This window comes from Drosophila obscura, unplaced genomic scaffold, assembly GCF_018151105.1.
Source record: "Drosophila obscura isolate BZ-5 IFL unplaced genomic scaffold, ASM1815110v1 contig_208, whole genome shotgun sequence".
In the NCBI taxonomy this organism is placed as follows: Eukaryota; Metazoa; Arthropoda; class Insecta; order Diptera; family Drosophilidae; genus Drosophila; species Drosophila obscura.
In genome coordinates, this window is record NW_024542799.1 from 3,203,335 (window position 1) to 3,222,884 (window position 19,550).

General features: G+C 44.5%; 6 protein-coding genes across 19 annotated transcripts in view; 4 read left to right on the forward strand and 2 right to left on the reverse strand.

Moving 5' to 3' along the window:
• Positions 1-902, forward strand: LOC111074760. The gene is made up of 3 exons (XM_022367692.2): positions 1-248; positions 311-448; positions 511-902. The coding sequence occupies exons 1-3, from the start codon at positions 151-153 to the stop codon at positions 731-733; spliced, it is 459 nt and encodes a 152-aa protein (XP_022223384.1). The 5' UTR covers positions 1-150; the 3' UTR covers positions 734-902.
• A 9,202-nt stretch (positions 903-10,104) lies between these two features.
• On the forward strand, positions 10,105-13,671 carry LOC111074759 (beta-2 adrenergic receptor). Of its 2 annotated transcripts, none has more exons than XM_022367690.2 (3): positions 10,105-11,271; positions 11,330-11,588; positions 11,855-13,671. In XM_022367690.2, the coding sequence occupies exons 1-3, from the start codon at positions 11,139-11,141 to the stop codon at positions 12,429-12,431; spliced, it is 969 nt and encodes a 322-aa protein (XP_022223382.1). In that variant the 5' UTR covers positions 10,105-11,138; the 3' UTR covers positions 12,432-13,671. The 2 variants fall into 2 exon arrangements, with proteins under 2 accessions (XP_022223382.1, XP_022223383.1); XM_022367691.2 differs by lacking the exon at positions 11,855-13,671 and adding an exon at positions 11,747-11,845 and having other exon boundaries at positions 10,107-11,271.
• Positions 13,672-14,544: 873 nt separating this feature from the next.
• LOC111074779 (probable RNA methyltransferase CG11342) lies at positions 14,545-15,474 on the forward strand. The gene has a single exon (XM_022367715.2). It carries the CDS (start codon positions 14,687-14,689, stop codon positions 15,398-15,400), a length of 714 nt encoding a protein of 237 aa, XP_022223407.2. The 5' UTR covers positions 14,545-14,686; the 3' UTR covers positions 15,401-15,474.
• Positions 15,392-16,539, reverse strand: LOC111074778 (alpha-tocopherol transfer protein-like). Its single transcript, XM_022367713.2, has 2 exons — positions 16,171-16,539; positions 15,392-16,105 (listed from the first exon to the last, which is right to left on the reverse strand). Exons 1-2 carry the CDS (start codon positions 16,473-16,475, stop codon positions 15,475-15,477), a joined length of 936 nt encoding a protein of 311 aa, XP_022223405.2. The 5' UTR covers positions 16,476-16,539; the 3' UTR covers positions 15,392-15,474.
• Positions 16,540-16,757: 218 nt separating this feature from the next.
• Positions 16,758-17,460, reverse strand: LOC111074780 (probable 28S ribosomal protein S6, mitochondrial). The gene is made up of 2 exons (XM_022367716.2): positions 17,274-17,460; positions 16,758-17,200 (listed from the first exon to the last, which is right to left on the reverse strand). The coding sequence occupies exons 1-2, from the start codon at positions 17,316-17,318 to the stop codon at positions 16,802-16,804; spliced, it is 444 nt and encodes a 147-aa protein (XP_022223408.1). The 5' UTR covers positions 17,319-17,460; the 3' UTR covers positions 16,758-16,801.
• A 540-nt stretch (positions 17,461-18,000) lies between these two features.
• The window catches only part of LOC111074754 (formin-binding protein 1-like), a 34,437-nt gene continuing 32,887 nt past the window's right edge, over positions 18,001-19,550 (forward strand). For 4 of the 13 annotated variants that reach the window (XM_022367672.2, XM_022367675.2, XM_022367679.2 and 1 more), the window contains exons 1-2: positions 18,017-18,070; positions 19,036-19,142. In XM_022367672.2, coding sequence (XP_022223364.2) covers position 18,070; positions 19,036-19,142 — 108 coding nt within the window. In that variant the 5' untranslated portion in view covers positions 18,017-18,069. Of the gene's footprint in view, positions 18,162-18,194; positions 18,382-19,035; positions 19,143-19,550 lie in introns of those variants that run through there. The other 9 variants (XM_022367677.2, XM_022367678.2, XM_022367683.2 and 6 more) reach the window with 4 other exon arrangements.

Here is a 19,550-nt window from a genome sequence, read left to right on the forward strand (position 1 = left end):
CAAACGTAGCATACGAAAACATTCAGAATTATGAAAATTTAGCACTGGACACACACAGACAGACGACGACGCACACATTTGTTGTGAGGCAAAATTGATTCCGTATTGAGAAAGATAGCCAAAAGTCAGACAACCCGACCCGATCCGATTATGTTTCCATTCTCGTTCTGGCCGAGTGCCGTTGAGCAGAAGGAGCTGCGCGAACAGACTTCGCCCATGTGGAAGCATTTGAATGAAACATTTGTGGCGTAAGTAATTATTTTATTTTGGAGGGGTTTCCTTAATGTTATATGGGCATTCCTTTTGGCAGCGTCCTCGGCTGGAGTTGGCTCATCTACGTGGTGTCCGCACTGGTCATCTTCGTTTGCGGTTATTTCGCTTACTGCGAACGCCGCCGCCAGATGGAGTCGACGCGACGTCTACGTGGTATACAGCGGGCCCAAGAGAGGTATCCTCCCTTAAATCTCATAATATGTAGCCAATCAAAATTCTAAACCTGTATCCTGTTAGACCCCCACAAAAGCGTCGCCCGAATGCCGCCTATAGGGATCATCAGATATATCGCCATATCATATTGAGCGTGGCCAAGTACATGAAGAATCCGGAGGGCATACGTCCGTTCATTGAGCAAATGGATCAGCTTCAGTCCCTAAGGCCCTCGGTGTCCGAACGGGAACAGCAGGTGGACGAACTCTCCATGCATATGCACATAGCGCCGTCAAGATCCAGTTAGAGGTTTAGCTACATTTTGTGGCTTACAAATTCAAAGTGAAATCAGCAAACTTTTGGCACACTCAATCAAAAATATACAGTACCGTGGAAAGAATTAAACTAGCATCGAATTAAACAGCAGTATGTGGTTCGTGCATGCGCACTGGGCACTCAGGCCTGCTGCCTAAAAATATGCAGTACTATTTTTACCTGCCACAAATATAAACAAATGCCATGCCATGTGCGTCGCATCGCTTCGCGTCGTTTCGGTCGGCGGCAGCTTTTCAGCAAGAGCTTCGCTTCGGGGCTGGCTGAAAGTAGGCGAAAGCTTGCGCTCTGCTCCGCTCTTTTCTTTCCTGTTGCGTGTTGTTGCAGTCGGCCTTCCAGCTAGACGACGCTGCGGACGCTCTCTCTCTCTCGCGCTCTCTCTTGGGCAAGCTCTCTGGTGCTGGTGCCTCTCTGGGCGTGGAGCAGTATTGGTGCTCACAGGCTGCCCCCAGTCGCCAGTCAGACAGTGAGCGCGTCGCATCTTCGCACGCATCGAACGGAACGGCAACGGCAGCAGCAGCAGCAGCACTAGCAGCAGCGCGGGCGCGTTCAGTAGTTGTTGTTGTTGGAAACGGTCACACAGACACAGGCTCAGTAACACACACAGCGCATACACATACACCCATAATCACCCACACACAAACACACACACACACACAGAGACACACTATCCCAGAGCGACTCACAAGCGGCCAGCAAACAAAATTTTCTGTTTCTGTTTCTGGCTAAAAACAGGAAAAGTTGTTTCCCTTTTTTTTGGTCAATTAAAAGTGCCAGAGAGAAAATTTCCAAATAAGAAACACTGCAGAAAACTCCCCATAAATTGTCTATGCAAAAAGCGTGTAAAAAGGAATTCAATTAAACTGTGGAAAATGATGGGTCGAGCCAGAGACTAATTGAAAAATCAAGGCACACACCTGCGCACATGTCTGTGACTGTGAGAGTGCTGCTATTCGTGTCTGTGTGTGTATGTGTACCAGTGTGGGTGTGCTTATGCCCGTGGAAGTGTATGTGTGTTGAAGGCTAAAGCTGAAGCAGCCAGCAGCAGTGGTAGCAGCCGAAAGCCAGGCCAAAAGAAAAGCCAACAAGTAAAGCAAAAAAAAAGTTGCATGTGGTCCTGGTCCCCCGAATATTTTGCAGCCAGGCTAATGACAACATTGGAAAATTGTCAGTTCAGTGAGAGCACGTGTATGGAAAAGTGTGCGGGAAAACCCAAGGGAAAGTGAAAGTGAAAACTAGAGGAAATATTTAATGTTTGGAGTAACATTTTAGGGCTTAAATTGTTGCCGTATATCTACGATAAATACCTTTTAGACAGTATAATTTATCATTCATTTAGCATGAATTAAAATATATTTTATTTGATTGATCGATCGGATGGGCTCATATCCAAAGCCAGCTTAGTTGTCGGCAAAACTTCTTATAGATAATACGATTAGATACCTAACACCTGAGCACCAACCGGATTCACATTTATCTAGATATTTTATAGTTCTTGCCTGTTGCAGCCAAAAGAAAGACGGGTAAACCACAGTGATAAAGACAAAGTGTTCAGACAAAAAAAATGTTATAAATAATCATAGTTATTATACATACATACAAGAAACCAAAAAAAAAAAAACAAACAAATAAAAAACAAAAAATTAGTAAATAATTTAAACAAATGGAAACTGAAAAAAAGTTGAATGGAAAAATCACAGACATTTTTGGGGCTAAACCATAAAAAATATGTCCAAGAAGTCAAAGGTGAGCATACGTCAGAAATCTATACATTTGGGAAACTTAAGGTCTAAGTTCTCCTAGGGGTTTAAGCTTTGCAAAATGCAGAAAATTGCGTACTGTGGTTAAGGATTTTTCCCTTAAATGAAGAACTGTATTTTTTGGGATAGCATCCTCCTAAAAACAAGCTTTGACTCCAACTCCAGCCGTACCCTACCTCAACACAAAAGAGAGCAAGAAAAAAGCAGAAAGCAGAAAGAAGCAGCAACAAAAAGAAGATACAAAAAAAGGAAGCATCCAAGAAAGAGCCAAGCAAAACACAAGCAACCCCGAAAAGAGAGTAAAGGGTCCCGCGTTCCTCTTTCACTACCCCCTGCTGGCTCAGATATACCGAAAATAGGCAGAGCCAAAAGCGAAAAGAGGAAAAATGCGAATTCTGCTGGAAAAGCTCAATGCAAAGAATGATTCCGGGGTAGGGTAATGCAGGGCAGGGTAGGGCAAGGCAGGGGAGGATTAGGCCCCAAAGTCAAAGACTTTGCGCAAATACTGAAAAGCTCGGGGGCTGAGCGCATCATTTCCCAAGCAAATTTCGTTTGCTGAAAATTTCAATTTATTCAGTGGGCTCCGACAGGATTTACAGGATATGTTGGCGCATATACCATGCCCTACAGATGGGTGCTCTAACTATGATTTTGCAAGGATACGAGTATCACTGGACCACACGTCACACTTTTGCTTTGCTGCTGTTCTTTTTTTTTTCTTTTTGTTGCTTTTATTGACTTTGACATTTTATGGGCAATTTGTCTTTTGGCTCTGTCATAAAATTGCGCGCCAAAGGAGCGTTGTGTCCTTATCCTTATCGCTGAAGGACCAGGACACGGACACGGACCTGGGCCGAGCCAGGCCGCTGCCGCCAAGTTGTTTATTCTGTCGTAAATTTGCCTTCAAGGACGCGACGACAAGCACCAACCCAACCCAAGCCAAGACCTTCCCTACCTTCCCTCCCGCCAAGAGACCATTTTATCGATCACACAATGAGAAATTTCACACGTTACATTTTCTGTGCGGTGGGAGAGTATTCGAATTCAGTTGGTGGTTTTTCCCATTCCGTACCATATTTAATTACGTGCACCGCAAAGTCTTCAAGGTCTTCAAGCCTTTTGCATAATTCAAGGGTCTGCTTTGGCTCGTTCTTCTTCACTCTCTCGGATCAACTGGGAACCTACCCATTCGCCCATCCATCCGTTCTGTTCCGTTCCGAGTGGCTTTTGTTCTTGCACCCTTTTCTGAATAATGCAATTGACGCTGCTGGTGCTGCTGCTGCTGGTGCTGCTGCTGATGTGTGGGCGCTGACACAGTTGCCATTTTTCACACATGAGCGGGCAACCGGGCAACAAGACTGTGGCATGCTACACATACCCCGCCTTCCACTCTGTGTCCAGTGCAAAATTTCATAGCATACTTCAAGGCTGCCGCTTGTCGGAGTCTAATTTACATGCGAAATGACGCGCTGCTCTGCCCTGCTCTTCACCCGCTTCGGCTGCTTCCTCTGTGGCTGGCTGCCCCTCCGTTTGTGGCAGCTGCAGCCAGTTACAGTTATGAGCTGTGACGTGTAATTGTTTTATATCCTTTCGTTCTTTGCTGCTCTCTCTTTTTTCCTGCTGCTTTTGTGTTGTGTTTCGCTTCACGTATTCAATTAGCTCGATAAAAAAAAACAGAAAAAAACAACACATGGCTGCAGCTGCCGCACTCCACACTTTGGTATTCATATAGAAGAACGGGGGAGGTTTGCATTCGTCCTTGGACACCGCAGGCTACGCATTGACCCTTCCGATGGTGTTCGAATAATCCCTAATTTGATTTTAAATAATTAATTACTGTAGGAATTTTTTACACTTAAAATATTCCCACATTTCTTGAGATATTATTATCGTAAGTATATCATCCACAATGATTTATGGCCGCAACGTGTGCGCATTTTGCCCCCGCGTTGCGTTGTGGCACGATAGAAATTTTTGGAAAGTGAGAGTGAAAATGGTCTCGTTGGCGGCTTTCGTTTAACAACAAAACACACAAAACAAGGCTAAAACAAAGATGAGACAAACAAATGTGCGCCGGCTAAAATTAAACATCTCGGGAATAGCAACAACAACAAATTTATATATCTAAATATATAGATTGAGGGGCAATCGAGCAACAGAGATACCCTAAAAAGAGAAGCGCCAAAGCTTTGCGGCCAATCAATTTAGACTCATGCAAATGGGTTTATTGGAAGAGCATAACAAGAGAATTCTGAATTCATTTCGAAGGGGCAAACAGCCTTAGAAATATTATACGTAGATTATTCGTGGTGGCACCCTCTATTACATCACATTTTAGAGCACTCAATAAACACATGCATACCCCACATTTCTACCCCGGCTTTTTTTTTGGGGGGGGTTGATAGGTATCAGAAAAACAAAATTTATCCAAACGTAAAGAAAAACATTTTAGCCGCCAGAAAAAAAAATAATTGTCGCCACGGCCAAGAAAAACAAAACAAGTCGCTGGCCGGCCTAAAATGGACACACCCACTCTGATGCCCTCCCACTCACGCTCTCCTGATCCACTGCCTTGTCCCCTTAGCTTCTCCATTTTCCCTTTCTATACTTCACGCACACAAATCGCAATTTTTGTTTCCTATCTTGGCCCTGCCCATTGCCTAATTAGTTGTGGGCTGTGGCCGCCTTGATTTATATATATTTATGGGTGGGCGTGGCCATGGGCTAGTGCTAACTAATTGCCGCCAATGTGGGAGTGGGCTAAGCCAAAACGGAAATGCTCCTTTCGTAGGGAGAGACTCCTTTCCCTGCCAGATACCAATCCCCCCACAGATACTCGCGTAGATTGCTAACTGCTATGCACTTTGCAGCTGCAACGAACAAATTGGTTGAATGTCAAACTGTACTGTGGCATCCTGCCCCACCCCCCTTGCTACAATCCCGGCCAGAGTTGGCAGCTCTCGTTCAGCGTCAGCTGCCACATTGAGCCAATCAATTGCAAATGAAATACAAGTAACAAGGCAAGAAGCGCTGTGTGTGTGTGTGTGTGCAACTGAAGCGTCAGGAGGTGCCCTATCCTTAGCCCGCCAACGCATTGGCTTGATCCATTCGCAGCGACCCCCCCACCACACTCTTTGCTTATCAATCAGACAGAAAATAACACTAACAAATAAACAAGTTGCAAGCATTTACAACAAGAGGAACCCAACGAAACGGAACAGTATGGGTGAACCGTGAATGACAAATTGATGCATTGCCGTATTGATTGGCCGACTGGCTTTGGCAGTGGCTGCCACAGTCCCAGTGTGCCAGTGTGGCAGTGTGGCCGCCGCCTTGGCTGAATGTCAAGTCGCAGACATTGAAACGAAATTCGTTCGTTTGTTGCTTTTGTTTGTTTGTTTATTCGTTTGTTTTTATTTTATTGATCGATTTTTTAGTATTTGATTGTATCTGTATGTGTGTGGGGGAGTGTCTATGTGTGTCGCGGGGGTGTGTACAAGCTTGTGCCAGGAGCCCACACAATTGTCCTTAGCGCGCCAAAGGAACACCGTTACGTTTTATTTATTACGCATACGTCACGTGGTCTGCACTGCTTTGGAAATAGAAGAATAAACAGAGCACACCATGGATGACCTTGCCAAATGCTCCAAAATCTGCAACATTAGCTTTTGCCACGCACAGCTACCAAAAAAAGTTGTGTCCAAAGGGAAATTCAGCAGAAATCTGGGGGGGAACCGAGCGTTTCCAAGGGGATACCAAGCGATTTCAAGGGACAGGAGGATGTCCAATGGGGGAATAAAACAATATAAAACTGTGTAAACACGCGCGCGTCACCAAGACGCTGGTTGTCCTTGGATAGTCATTCCCCTCCAACTAACAAGGCAAAAATTGGCCCAAATAAAAGCATTGCGTATACGACATGTTGTACGTACGGCATTTCACATTCCAGCCAGCCGAATCAGAGTGACTTCTTTCCGTTTATGGCCATAGCAGCGGGTGGCACGTGAATTTCAGTTGAGCCAATCACGCGCCATTCCCCCCTGCCCACCCACACAGACATCTAACGGGGACATTTTCCAGGAAAATTGGTTTTCCTTTTTTTTTTTTATTGCATTCCTTATGTAGTGGCCCTTGGGCTGGGAGGGGATTTTCCCTGGCAAAACTGTTGCATTCTTCCTCTATCTAATTGCAGTTTTGCCTCCAGGCTTTTGCTCTGACAAAAAGTTTGTGGCCAAAAAAAGTTTTTCATTTCATTTTCGGTGGTTGGGGGTGGGTAGAAATGGAAAATCAACAGGCTGGCTGCAACTGGCGCAAAGTTCTTAAGCCACCGAGTGACAGGAGCTGCTGACAGGTCTCCTGGCAGCGCCACCCACCAACCTCACCCCAGCAAGGCCGAAAATATTCTGCCATATGCGACATTTGACATGCGTAAGCATAAATTATGCATTGAGCAGGATGCACTGAGCGAAACAAGTAAACACTATAAATTAAACGGAAGAAAAAGCAGTAGAGCAGAAGAGGCACACAGCCAGAACCAGAGCCAGAGCCAGGCATAGGTCTCTGTGCTGACGCCAAGGTGAGGTCATGCTTATATAAAGACACCGCCACGTGGATGGTGACGATGATGACGTGGCACCCATCCGCAGCAGCCTTGCCGCATTCCCCAACCCCATTTGGCAGCCAACGTCATCAAATGAGTATCCTTCCTCAGCCTGCCACTTGCCTTGGCCTTTGTTGCGATGTTTCGCAATTTGTTTCACACATACATATACACATATTTATATATTTATATATGTATGTATCTGCAGGTGTATAGGTGACTCCCCACCACCCCCAAAGGTATATTTATAGGAACTGAAAGCTGTGTTTCTGCTTCTACTTTTTTAACACCCTACCACCTGTCCTGCCTGGCTGCCATCTGAATATGATTTTATGGGCACCCGTCCGTCGGTTCGTCCGATAGGACGCTGTGTCATAGTCGATGGATGTGATGTGCCATTGAATGTGCCACATTTGTGTCTGCTGTGCGGCGGCATAAACACGCATGGGGAATACATATTTTATGGGCACTCGCTGAAAAAAAATCCACAAAGTGGAAAATGGGCACAAGCCAACACACACAAACACAACCCACTCCCCCCCTCAGTGCTTTTTCGGAAAAGTAGGGCAGCAGAGAGTTGTATTATCTGCTGACTAAGGCGGGTAAAACGGTGCAGAACGAAGCCCCATGAAAGTGTGTCATAGCAGGACTTTAATTTTCAGGGATTTGGAGTACATTAGGAAAGGATTCGATATGCCAGCACCACTACTTGTTTTCTCCGGTAGATATTATTTTTATTTTATTGCGAATATAATTGCAGCATGAATTGCTTTCATTTAACAAAATGTTTGGCATTCTTTTTCTCTCGCAATTCGAGAGGATATAAAGACCCTTAAGGCAAATGAGTGGAGCTGGCAAGGGCTGAAGCCCGGAAAAGCAGGCCAACATTTTATTTTTAATTATGCCACACTCTCATAATGAGCAGCGTGCCCGTGCCCGTGCCCCAGTGGCAATCAAAACCTCATCAGGCTGTTAGCCGACAAAGAGTCGCCTCACACACTCCTCACTCCTTCTCGTTCGCTCTGCAATGAAATTATTTACATAATTAATCACATGCATGTGCCTATTGATTATCCCTTTTGCATGAAAGAAAAGCGTTCGCCTTTTACCCTCTCTCTCTCCGCCTCCTTCCCTCTTTCGTTCGCTGTGTGGCAAGGCAAGGTTCGCTGAACCCATTCCTCACGCGGATGGGTCCAAGTTTGACACGAGGGACCCTTATTATGTGGACACAAATCGACAACTACGGCGACAGCTCCGGCTCCGGATAAGTTCCCGGCAATAACACTTATTTCGCTGTAATTGCTGGCACGGACGTCGTCGCCGAGTTGATTGGAGTTGGGTTCATGGGTCAGGAAGTCATTTGCACAAATGACGTTGCCCTCCCCTGACTGCAGGTGGCGCTTATGTAATTCAGTCCTTCTGCTACGGCAGGGGGTAGGGTTGGTTGGTTTTCCAAGCTAATGCAATTCATTGATATTTATCACCTGGCCAACGCAGCGGCTGGTTGGCTGGCTGGCTGGTTGGCTGACTGACTGTCGAACCCAAAGCGTTGCCCCGTTAGCGTTAATTAAATTACCAAGTTCCGAGTAAGAGAAAGAAAGAGAGAGTGATAGTGAGTGAGTTAGTGAGAGAGAGAGAGAGAGGGGGAGTAAGGGGAACAGACGAGACAACTTAAATGACAAACTTGTTACCTCACACAATGCCACACCTCCGCCTCCCCTTGCATCAGCAGCAGCCATCAGCATCAGTAGCCGCCTCTGCCCACATAGCCCACCTCCTGCTGATTTCTAATGGCCTTTGATAATGGTGTTTGTGTTTGTGTCTGCGTAGAAAATGGCACGATGACGTCGTAAATGATGCTGATGGGCACTGGACGTGGAGTAGGGGGATGGGCAGATCGGGATGGGCAGAACTATTCTTAGATAGCATGGGCGTAGCTACTGATGCTGATCGATTAGGATAAGGAAAGGCTATAACTAACACACAAATCTGTGAGTTAAGGTCACCTAAAAGAAATCAACTTATTTTATATATTTCTGTAAAGTTGTCTACTATTTTTTTTGACAGATTTTAGCAGACATTTGAAAGTGGATTTATGTAACTAAAAATATATAAGGAAAAATGCAGAATATATAATTTTTTTATTTTTCAAGTGTGCACCCAAAATGTAGGAAGTTCTTGTCGATGCCGATGCCGCTGCCGCACTTGACACTGTCATTGTCAGAGGTGGTGGTGGCGGAGCCGAGGCGGACACAGTTTGAGCAGCGGCGCCGTGACAGCGATGCCTCTCAAACTGTGTCAAGTGTGCCACCAGCCAAAGTGGGTCAATGCAGCAGGACGATAGAAAGAGAGAGAGAGAGAGCAAAGGGGGTTGGGGGTGGCAGGCAAGTGGCAGGCGCAGGATAAGCACGCTTATGTAAAGCGTTTGTGCAGCTAAAAGGCTTTTGCCGCCTGCCACATTGGCTGCCACTCGTACTCTCGTATGTGGTAATAATTTATTGATTAGCTCTAGGAATGGGCATAGGGTGTACGGGTGTACGGGTGACTATTTATAGAGCTGCCAAGCATTCAAATTTGTTTCCCGTTTGTCCTTTCAGATGCGCACAATTAGCTTAAACTGACAAAAGAGGACGAGAGACGTGCATGATGCCCGAAAAACCACAGCCAGAATTTATACAAGCAAAAGGATAATCAGAAGAAATAACCAAAACAGCGAACGGAGAGAAAAAAACCAAAAAGCGAAAAAGCAAAAAAAAACTACGAAATATTTTAACTCGTAAATGTAGCCACACAGGATCAGCAAACACACATCAACATCAGCCATCAGAAAGAAGCCTTACAAAAACACCAAAAGCAACATTTGTGCTGTGCTTAAATTATAGTCAACCAAACCAAAACAAAAAAAGAAATACTGCAACTTAAAGAAGAAAGAACATACGAAAGAACGAACGAAAGAAAGAAAGAACGAACAGCCAGACAGACATCAATGCGCGTAATTATATAAAATAATTAATAATAATAATTAACAAAGATATATATACCTACTAAATAATCATTATTCTTCCAATTGCGAGTAAATCGAATCGATATTTAAAGTTAGTAGCAAATTAATTACCAACAAACAAAACAAAAACATAAATTAACTTAAAGTTCGTTGAAACCTTTTCGATTCAAGTTAGAGCCATACAAAAAAGAGTTGTGAATACAAAAAGAAAACAAAACTTAAAGAAAAACAGAATAGAACAAGTTAAAAAAACATACACACATAGACATTACAGTACAGTACAGTACATAACTGTGTACGCAATTAGTAGGTTTTAAACGAGAGACATTTTAATCCAATTTTAAAACGAGCTTCGAGACACCTCTCCTCTCCTCTGCCATCCCCGTAAATCCCCACCCCGTAAGACACGCCCCACATAAAAACACACACGAGCCGAACATTATCCTTAACCTTAACCAGAGCCAGGAGCCAGAGCCACACGGTTACGGCTACTACAGGAGGCAGGCAGTCCCCCAAAGAACAAGAACAATCAAACTACATACACCCGTCGCCCGTTGGCCCGTTGGCCCGTTGGCCCGTGTGGCGCCGTGTTTGGCTCGGTGCCAGCGCCTAAATTTATACAAATTTGGACCTCCAAGGCGCCCAGTGGCATACAAGGACAGCGACGACCTTCGCGTGTGCAAGCGTCGGCGGTTGCACAATAAAGGACGCCACTCACACTTAGACCCAAACACACACACACACACACACACACACACACACACACACTTAGACACACACATACGCGTACCCTTAGACATATAGAAAAGCCTCCCCTTCCCCCACAAGTAGACTTCATATGGGTGGCCGCCATGACCGGAAGTGAGCTACGGTCACGTCCACTGGCCTTTGCATAACAATCAGCAGCAGCAGGAGCAGCAGCAGCAACGGCAACAGCAGCAGGGGGAGAGAGCACGACAACAACAACAGCAACAACCAAGAGCAGGGCAACTTTCACTCTCTGTGGCTGGCAAAAATGCAGGAAATGAGCTACCTGCAGGATAATTCCAAAGTGGAGGCCCTCACCAAAGCCGTGCTCATCTCCATACTGGGCGTGGCGATAGTGCTCTCCAATCTCCTCATCATTGCCACCTATGCCAATTTCAAGGGTGAGTAAATGTCTCCTCGACTTGCATCATCTATTTATCTCCCATTGGTCCCGTGCAGGTCCCACAGAGGTAATCAACTACTATCTGCTGTCCCTGGCCATAGCCGATCTGCTATGCGGCCTCCTGGTTGTGCCCTTCTCCGTATATCCCGCGCTTACGGGCGAATGGATGTACGGGGATATACTGTGCCGCTTCACGGGCTACCTGGAGGTGACCCTCTGGGCGGTCTCCGTCTACACATTCATGTGGATCTCGGTGGATCGCTATCTGGCGGTGCGCAAGCCCCTGCGCTATGAGACAGTGCAGACAAAGACGCGGTAAGTGATTACCAATTGCTCCATTCTATACCCTTGCAGCGGATCAGCAGTCCGCTGAAGTATTTAGCACTCTTTTTCCTGTTTCCTCTATAGAATTTTTAGGTTTCTCTCCGTTCTCTCTCTCTCTTCTCTCGTAATTGGGTTATTTTCTCTTAAAGTTTTCTATTGCAGTTTCTACTCGTATCACTGGAATATGCACCGTTTAAAGTTGTCGATAATCACACGTAGTGTTTTTTTGTTTTTGTTTACCCACTTGTTTTCTGTAGCTGCCAATGCTGGATGGTGTTCACATGGATATCCGCTGGACTGCTATGCTGTCCGCCCATACTCGGCTACACGAAGCCGATTGAGAATAATCTGTCGCACATCTGCATGCTGGACTGGGGCAACATGGCGGCATATAGTGCCACATTGGCGATATTAGTTTTAGGTCCCAGCCTCATATCGATCGTACACAACTACGGCTATATCTTTGTAATGATGCGTAAATTAAGATCGGGCGAGCCAATACACGATAAAGAATATGCAACTGCTCTGGCTGAAAATTTGTCAAACCCTAGTCATATGATGTCATTCGCATTAGTCTTTGCATTCTGGATGTCCTGGCTGCCATGGATCTCAGTGAGGCTGTATGAGGTGGTCACGGGCGATGTTATCCAAAGTACTCTTATTAATTTCGCAGTCGTTTGGATTGGCGTATTGAATTCATTTTGGAAAATTCTAATCATGACCAGTATGTCGCCGCAATTTCGTATCGCTTTGAGAGTATTTTGCTTAACCATTTGTTGTAAGACTAAGGGCCGTTTGCAAGCTGAGCTAATCGGGTTGGACCCAGATGACTAGAGTTAGATTTAGATTTTCATTACCTCAAATCCCAATGCCCCCGTTCAAATATATATCCCCAAATAACCCCACCCCCGATATCCTGTTAAAGCAAACGTTAAAATTTCCCGCAAGTAAAAATTGGTTGTAATTGCATCTTGAAGCCATCTCTCTCTATCTTTCTCTCTGTCTCTCTGTCTGTCTGAAATAAAACAGAACAGAACAGAATAGAATGAAAACACACACTCTTTCCTTACTTGCTATTTTGCCATATAGTTGCATATTTACGAAGGCCCGTTTGGCAATACGTGACATAATGAAATGAATGCCAACACACTCCACTCAACAACAGTCACAGCCACCAGCCACAACACTCTCAGTCACAACTACAGCAGCACCACACAGCCATAGACACCACACACACTCAGACAAACGTTGAAAGACATATTCATATATCCTAGTTCGTAAGGCTAGATCTAAGAGTTTTTAGCGGTATCTAATTATGATTGATTGATTGATTATTATGTATTGTGTATTTATGAGCTTAACAAAGTATATACATATATGTACTATATATGCCTAAGTATATTCAATTGGATTGACTTATATATATCTCTACTATATGCATACATATACGTAGATGAAAACCACGCCTAGTTTAGCAAACGATTCTAATTCCGATCGTAGACGAGTGACGACAATTCACGTATTTGAGGGAAACGGAAACGAAAACGGTTAGCCAGCACTTCCGTTTCCGGCTAACCAACAAAATCATAGCATAGCGCTACTACTTACTCGTACTACGTATGTATGTATGTAAATCTTTCGGGTTTAGAATATTTAAAAGTTCTACACGAAAACAAACAAACAAAAATTTGAATTAAAGTAAAGTAAAGTAAAGAAACCTTTTTCAAAGTCCATATTAAGTAGCATTTAGTATTTTACAAACAATCGAGTAGAAATTATTAAACAATTTGCCAAACATTGCCGAAAAGAGTTCAGAACAAACCTTTCTCAATACAATCTCTTCGCACGCTTCGAACGGAAAACCCAACCCAAATAACCCAAGTAAAGAAATAAAAAAACCTTAAACCAAAGCCCACAAAATAAAATGAATCCTAGAATGAATGGCAAAATTTAATTCAGTAAAATTCCCCAAACAAAAAAAGCAAACACATTTCCAATAGTTCGTTGCAAATAATAAATAAATAATTAAATAGTATAGTGAACTAAAATCGTAGGGGGGGAAAATAAGAAACGTAACGTAAGCTAGAGGCAAGTGTCGGTCATGGTTAGGGTACAAGTACAATGTTAAGTTTGGGCCGTGCTCAGGGGCACACCTCTGGCCGGGGGCACAACAGACTGTTGCGATTTTGCCTAGTTCCCTTAGTGGGTTAAATTCAATTTCCCCGCCCCGGCCAGCGATGCGCCCCTGGGCAAACATGGAATGTTTGTTGCTAATTAATATCCGCAAACATGCCAACGAAAAAACCAAAAAAAAAAACAAACCAAACATTGTGTATATTATGTTGCTTATTTATATTTGTGTTATTTAATTTTACCACGAAAGATGTTATCGATTTGTATGTGTACGAAAATTGTTAGAGCCATTTAAGCAGTTTGACATGGAAGGGCATTGAAACGTATAAGTAATGAATGCAGTAAATAAATGCAAAAACATGATGTATGAAAATTTTCACTTTTAAATTGAATTTGCGCGGACAGCTATCGATTATAGATACCGATAATTGCATCGAGTCGATTATTTTTATTTCCTTCAGCCCTGGCACCGCGCTCTCAGTGAACGAAATATGAGCAGTCCCGCTCAGGGGAACTTTAAGGTTATATTACATCTACTTTTCTGGATATTTTGACGTCGAAATCAAGTTCAAAGTATATTTAAGGTATATGGTATATAAAAATATATGTATATAATCAAGTTACAATCATTATATATATTAAAGTACTTTTCAAAATGACCGCCAAACTCCATTTAGCGCACAAAAAATACCGAAATTGTTCGGGAGTATATAAAAGTATATTTAGTCTAGAGTTGGTCAACTCATCCAACTCAGGAGTTGGTAAAATAGTCGAAAACAATTTAAAATTTTTGAAATTTGAAAAGAACTTTAATATACCTTAAAAAAATTGATTGGAAATTGATCATATATACTATATACCGATATACCGAATACCGTACATATTCTTTGGATGAGTTGACCATCTCTATTGAGACCAACAAAACAGCTGTTACGTGAAACAAAGCAATCCAAAACATGGAAATTCGCAACAACGATCCTGGGGCCGTGCAATATGGCAATTTCATGAATTACTATCAATTTAATTCGGCCTCCGAGAGGGTGAAACTGCTGCCGGACAAGGATATCTGGCTGCCAGCTTCCCTAGAGGATGATGAGGTGCGTCCCTATCTCGTGCTGGATGTCGGTTGCAACTGCGGCGTCTTCACCCAACTGCTGCACGGCTACCTGGAGGCGTGCTTGCAGCGTCATGTGCAGATTCTGGGCGTGGACATTGATGAGCGGCTGATAGAGCGGGCCAAGCAGGAGAACACGTGCCCGGAGAAGATAACCTACGAGTGCGTGGATGTGCTTGACGGACAGGACTTTGAGACGGTGCTGAGCTACTTGGACGGCCAGCAACGACGGCAGAAGTTCGATGCCATCTGTTGCTACTCCATCACTATGTGGATACACCTGAATCACCATGACGCAGGCCTCAAACTATTCCTGCGCAAGCTGTCGCATTTGGCAGAGCTGCTCGTGGTGGAGCCACAGCCCTGGAAGTGCTACCAAACGGCGGAGCGGAGACTCAAGAAAGCTGGCGAAGTGTTTCCCCTGTTCCTGCAGCTCAAGTGGCGCTCGGATGTGGAGCAGCAGATAGACAACTATCTGGAGCAGACCCTGGACAGGCGGAAGATGTTCGAATCGACGCCCACCAAGTGGCAGCGAAGGATCTGCGTCTTTAGATGATAGCAACAAGTTCATATTGAGCATATTACATAATACAAATTCGTAGAGTAACAGAGACAATCCCCCCGAATACTTTAGTCCACATTCAGCTTCCGGAAGGATCCCTCGATGCCGAAGAGACCTTCAAAGTCGATGGGATTGCCGGGCCGCAGGCTCTCGTCCGTGCCGTAGGTGGCGTTGGCCTGGAAGAACTCTTCGTAGTCGTCAAACTTCTTCTCCCATTCCGCGACAAGATCATCGATGGCGCCGTTCTGTCCGCCGTAGTTTTCGGACAGATATTGGAGTGGAACCTGATCCGTGAGCAGTCCCATTTTGCTGCCATGGACAAATAGGCGGCCCTGCATCTTCTTGGACATCATTGGCTTCATGAAGTTGAAGACCTGCTCGAAGCCTGTGATGGTGTTGATAAAGTGCTGACCCTTGACCCGCAGCGGCAGCGCCTCCTCAGAGAAGACGGTAAACTTCTTGGCCATCGATGGCGTCATCTGGAACATGTGCGCCGCTGTGGCTCCCTTCATGTCCATGATGAACACAATGCCATTGATATTGGCGTAGTCATCCTCCATGATTGCGATCTCCTGCATGGCCTGCGCCACCTGCATACACTCCAGAATGTGGTACTTCTCCACGGGACAGAGCCCCATACGCCAGATGGCAATGCGGGGCCCGTTGCCGTTAAGGGGGGTCGGCAGGTAGACTAGCGCCCTGTTTGTGAGGGTCAGATATGAATGGAATTAGCTTGGTGAGAGTTTTCTCTGGCTGTCGCTTACCCCGTTTGATGAATCTCACGAAACTTAGGACTCCTGGTGGTAGTCACGTTGAAGATCTCCGCATACTTGGTGCGCAGTGTGTAGTACTTGTCCAGCTTGTACTTGGCCCGCTCCAGGCTGTACTTGCAGCCGCGCAGGAAGGCCACCAGGAACTGGTCGTCTGTGCGCGAATTGAGGTGAGGCTGCTGATTGATCCATGTCTTGAATGCCTCCAGATCCGCTTCGAGGCGTTCGGGCACCTCGTGCAGCTGCTCTTTGGCCGTCTGCTGCAGCTCGGGCGTGAGGGCACGTATTTGGGGCGGCATTTCAGTTCGTCTGTTCCGGACAATTCGAAGGTTCTTGGGGCACTGCTGCCCCTTTGTCCGTGGTTTCTTCCAATCGTCAATGTTTATTGGGTTTTATTTATCAATTGCTGATAAGTGTGGCGTTGATTGCGTGCCATAAACTAAATAAAGACAAATACTCGTAGTGCAAAATGCCCCGATAAGCATAAGCAGGCAAGATGTCGTAAGAACGTCGAAGTCCCCGCAGTGGAGGGAACGGCACATGCCACATGCCACAATCTACGAATCATTTCACAATTTAAATACATAATTAACAGATTTTATTCGACTTGGAGGCCCTATGCGATCTACTTCTGGAACGGATAGTAGTCCAGGCCCGAGTTGTAGTTGTATTTGGGTTTCTGCTTCCTCTGGGCCGTCGCTATCAGCTCCTGGACGTCCTTGCGGTAGGCGGGCGGCAGCATTTCCTCGTGCAGCGTGCACTTGTGCTCCTCCGGCTCCTCCACCTTGAAGACGTACCGCCGCACAATGTCAATGTCGCGGCCAAACTCCTCCTTGAGGTCCGCGATCTTTGTGGGCGCCGTGTCGAAGGCGATGGTGAAGTGAGTGCCCACGCGATGCACCACCCCGTGCTCGCTGACTTTGTGTGGCAGCGCCCGTGTGCCCAGATTCTCCAGCTTCCGGATGATGCCTCCCTTGTCCAATATGGCTTCGGCGGTACGGCGTATCACGGATATCAATTCGGGCTGTCATTTAAATTGGTTATTAATGCAATATTTACTTTTATGTAACACTGTGGAAATCTCAAATGTGACTTACGCGAGGCAATTGACGCAACACCAGGGCTAGCTCGTAGGAAGGCATTGTGGCGGGGTTCAGCTGTGTATTGCTTTCTTTATGGAAGATTTGTTCAGGCTTTTAATTGATATAAAACCAATTATCCAATTTTTAATAAATTATATTTGTTGATTTTGATCCACCGGCTGATAGTGCTGGAAAACGTAAATACTAAATCACATTTCGATAGTTAAGTGTGACCCTACAAAAATTAAGAATATGAATAAATACATATTTGTGTAAATATTTAATGCTGCTGTTGACAAGCAACAAATGGTCAAATGACGCAATATTTCATTTTCCGTTTCATATAATGTTTACGTTTTTCCGTTTTTAAACAATATGTAGTCGATATGTAGAAAATGTGTAGTTACCAGAAGGTATATTATGGTATATTTCTGGTTATTTTTGGGCTCATAATTAAAACGCAAAAATGAGTCTAGAGTGGAAATTTGAACAAGAGCAGTGCTGTAGCTTTTCACCAGAAAAAAGCTGAACATTTTTAGAAAAAAACTTTAATATGTAATTTATGGTTCAACCAATTTCTGTATTTAGGTGATAATATGTTTTTAATATGTATAGGCCGCCAGGATTTAAGATTCAAAATGGCTAAAACCGAAAATAACTATGCTAGGAATTTAGCTAAGACTAAATAAAATAAGTAAATCTAGCCTGAAAGAAGCTAAAGTGGCAGCACTGGTGTACAAATTTGTTGTTTGGTTTAAAAAAAAAAGAAACTTGAACCGAGCGGGTTGGTGCGCGCGTCGTTGTCGAATAAAGTAAATAGAAATAAATAACCAAGTACATACAGAGCAGTTTTTGAGCAATTTCTTTGGATCCGGCCCTTCGTTCGGGCGTTTTTGGCCAAAGGTAAAAAGAACGCGAGAAAAAAAGAGAAACAAATTTCTGCCGTTGTGCCACTGTGCAGTGTTTTGTGTGTGCGAGTGTGTGTGTTTTTGTGTGTGCAAATGTCGCACGGAATTATGACGCATGCTATTAAAAGTGCAAGCCGCATATTGAAGAAAGATCTGAGAAATTGTGCAACAAATCGGGCAAAACGAGTTGCAAAAGAAAAACGCCTGCCTAAAGAGTGCGTGGGAGGGAGAGACAGAAAGAGAGAGCACGAAGTGTGCGTGCCAAATTATGTAAAATTCGAAAACAATAGAAAGAAAAACTAATTCAAAATTCCAATTGCACTCGCACTCTCTCTTGCAATGCAACCCATGCTGTCTCTCTCTCTCTCTCACTACAGTGCGCCGGTGCAGCGCGAATGCCAGTGCATTTTCCCTTCGGTTTTGTTTTGAATTATTTTCCTCTCGATTATTGGCGCTATCCAGAAAAACGGTCACACATTCCTCCTGCTGCAGCTACCTGCCCTACACTGCGCCGCTGCCCCTCTGCCGGCTGCGCTGCATTGACACGTCGTCTGCTGCAACATTCTTTCTTGTTTCTTGTTTTTTTGTTGTTGTTGGTCGTACGTTTTACCTGTTTAACCACCAAATTCGTCTGCCGCGTCTCCGCGTTTATCGAGGGGGAATTAATGCTCTCTCTCATAGAACGCGCAACGTTGAAACAAACACAAAAATTAATTAACCTTTGCGGGAAATACATACAAACAAACGCCAGCGACAACAAAAACAACGTTTCTCATATTTTACTCTTCTTCCTCTCCACTCTTTCGTTTCGTGCGCTTCTTTTGGATTACATTATCTTTGTATTTTTTTGTGGATTATTCCTACTACAGTGGCAAGCAATTCAAGCAGTAGGCACAGCAGCAACAACAAACTGGCTGAATCGGAAAACGCAGCAGCGGAAAACTCCAACAACATGAGTTGGGGCACAGAGCTATGGGTAAGTTTTTGTCTCTTTTGTTGATTAGAGTTAGAGTGGGTTGCAGTTCTTCTAGGGAGAACTGTCTGATTGGATTATGGAACTCTCAAGATAAGCAGTAGTGAAATCCTTCCCGTTAAGCTTTATATGAGTGAGTGCTTTTGTTGTTGTTATTGTTCCATTGTGAGGGGAATTCTTTCTGTGAGGGAAGCTATTTCTGTGAGAACCCAAAAACTGTAGATTTGGCTATAATTCTTATCAAGTTTAGCGGTTCTTCAAAGAAATAACAGAAAAGTCGAGACCCAAATGCAAGTCTCAAATAATGAATTATTGGAACTCTTTAGGTAAACAGTTATTGAATGAATTTTGCATTGTGTGGGAAGGAGTGGAGTGTTTTTGCTGATAAGGAATTCTTGTTCGACTATGGAA

Excerpts from the sequence above, each read along its gene's own strand:
- LOC111074760 (XM_022367692.2), top strand. The coding sequence starts at position 151 with ATGTTTCCATTCTCGTTCTGGCCGAGTGCCGTTGAGCAGAAGGAGCTG. Across the intron at positions 249-310 it reads TTGAATGAAACATTTGTGGC|CGTCCTCGGCTGGAGTTGGC; the intron begins GTAAGTAATTAT and ends TCCTTTTGGCAG. Across the intron at positions 449-510 it reads ATACAGCGGGCCCAAGAGAG|ACCCCCACAAAAGCGTCGCC; the intron begins GTATCCTCCCTT and ends GTATCCTGTTAG.
- LOC111074759 (XM_022367690.2), top strand. The coding sequence starts at position 11,139 with ATGCAGGAAATGAGCTACCTGCAGGATAATTCCAAAGTGGAGGCCCTC. Across the intron at positions 11,272-11,329 it reads CACCTATGCCAATTTCAAGG|GTCCCACAGAGGTAATCAAC; the intron begins GTGAGTAAATGT and ends GGTCCCGTGCAG. Across the intron at positions 11,589-11,854 it reads ACAGTGCAGACAAAGACGCG|CTGCCAATGCTGGATGGTGT; the intron begins GTAAGTGATTAC and ends TGTTTTCTGTAG.
- LOC111074779 (XM_022367715.2), top strand. The coding sequence starts at position 14,687 with ATGGAAATTCGCAACAACGATCCTGGGGCCGTGCAATATGGCAATTTC.
- LOC111074778 (XM_022367713.2), bottom strand. The coding sequence starts at position 16,475 with ATGCCGCCCCAAATACGTGCCCTCACGCCCGAGCTGCAGCAGACGGCC. Across the intron at positions 16,106-16,170 it reads CGTGAGATTCATCAAACGGG|GGCGCTAGTCTACCTGCCGA; the intron begins GTAAGCGACAGC and ends CCTCACAAACAG.
- LOC111074780 (XM_022367716.2), bottom strand. The coding sequence starts at position 17,318 with ATGCCTTCCTACGAGCTAGCCCTGGTGTTGCGTCAATTGCCTCGC. Across the intron at positions 17,201-17,273 it reads TGTTGCGTCAATTGCCTCGC|CCCGAATTGATATCCGTGAT; the intron begins GTAAGTCACATT and ends TTTAAATGACAG.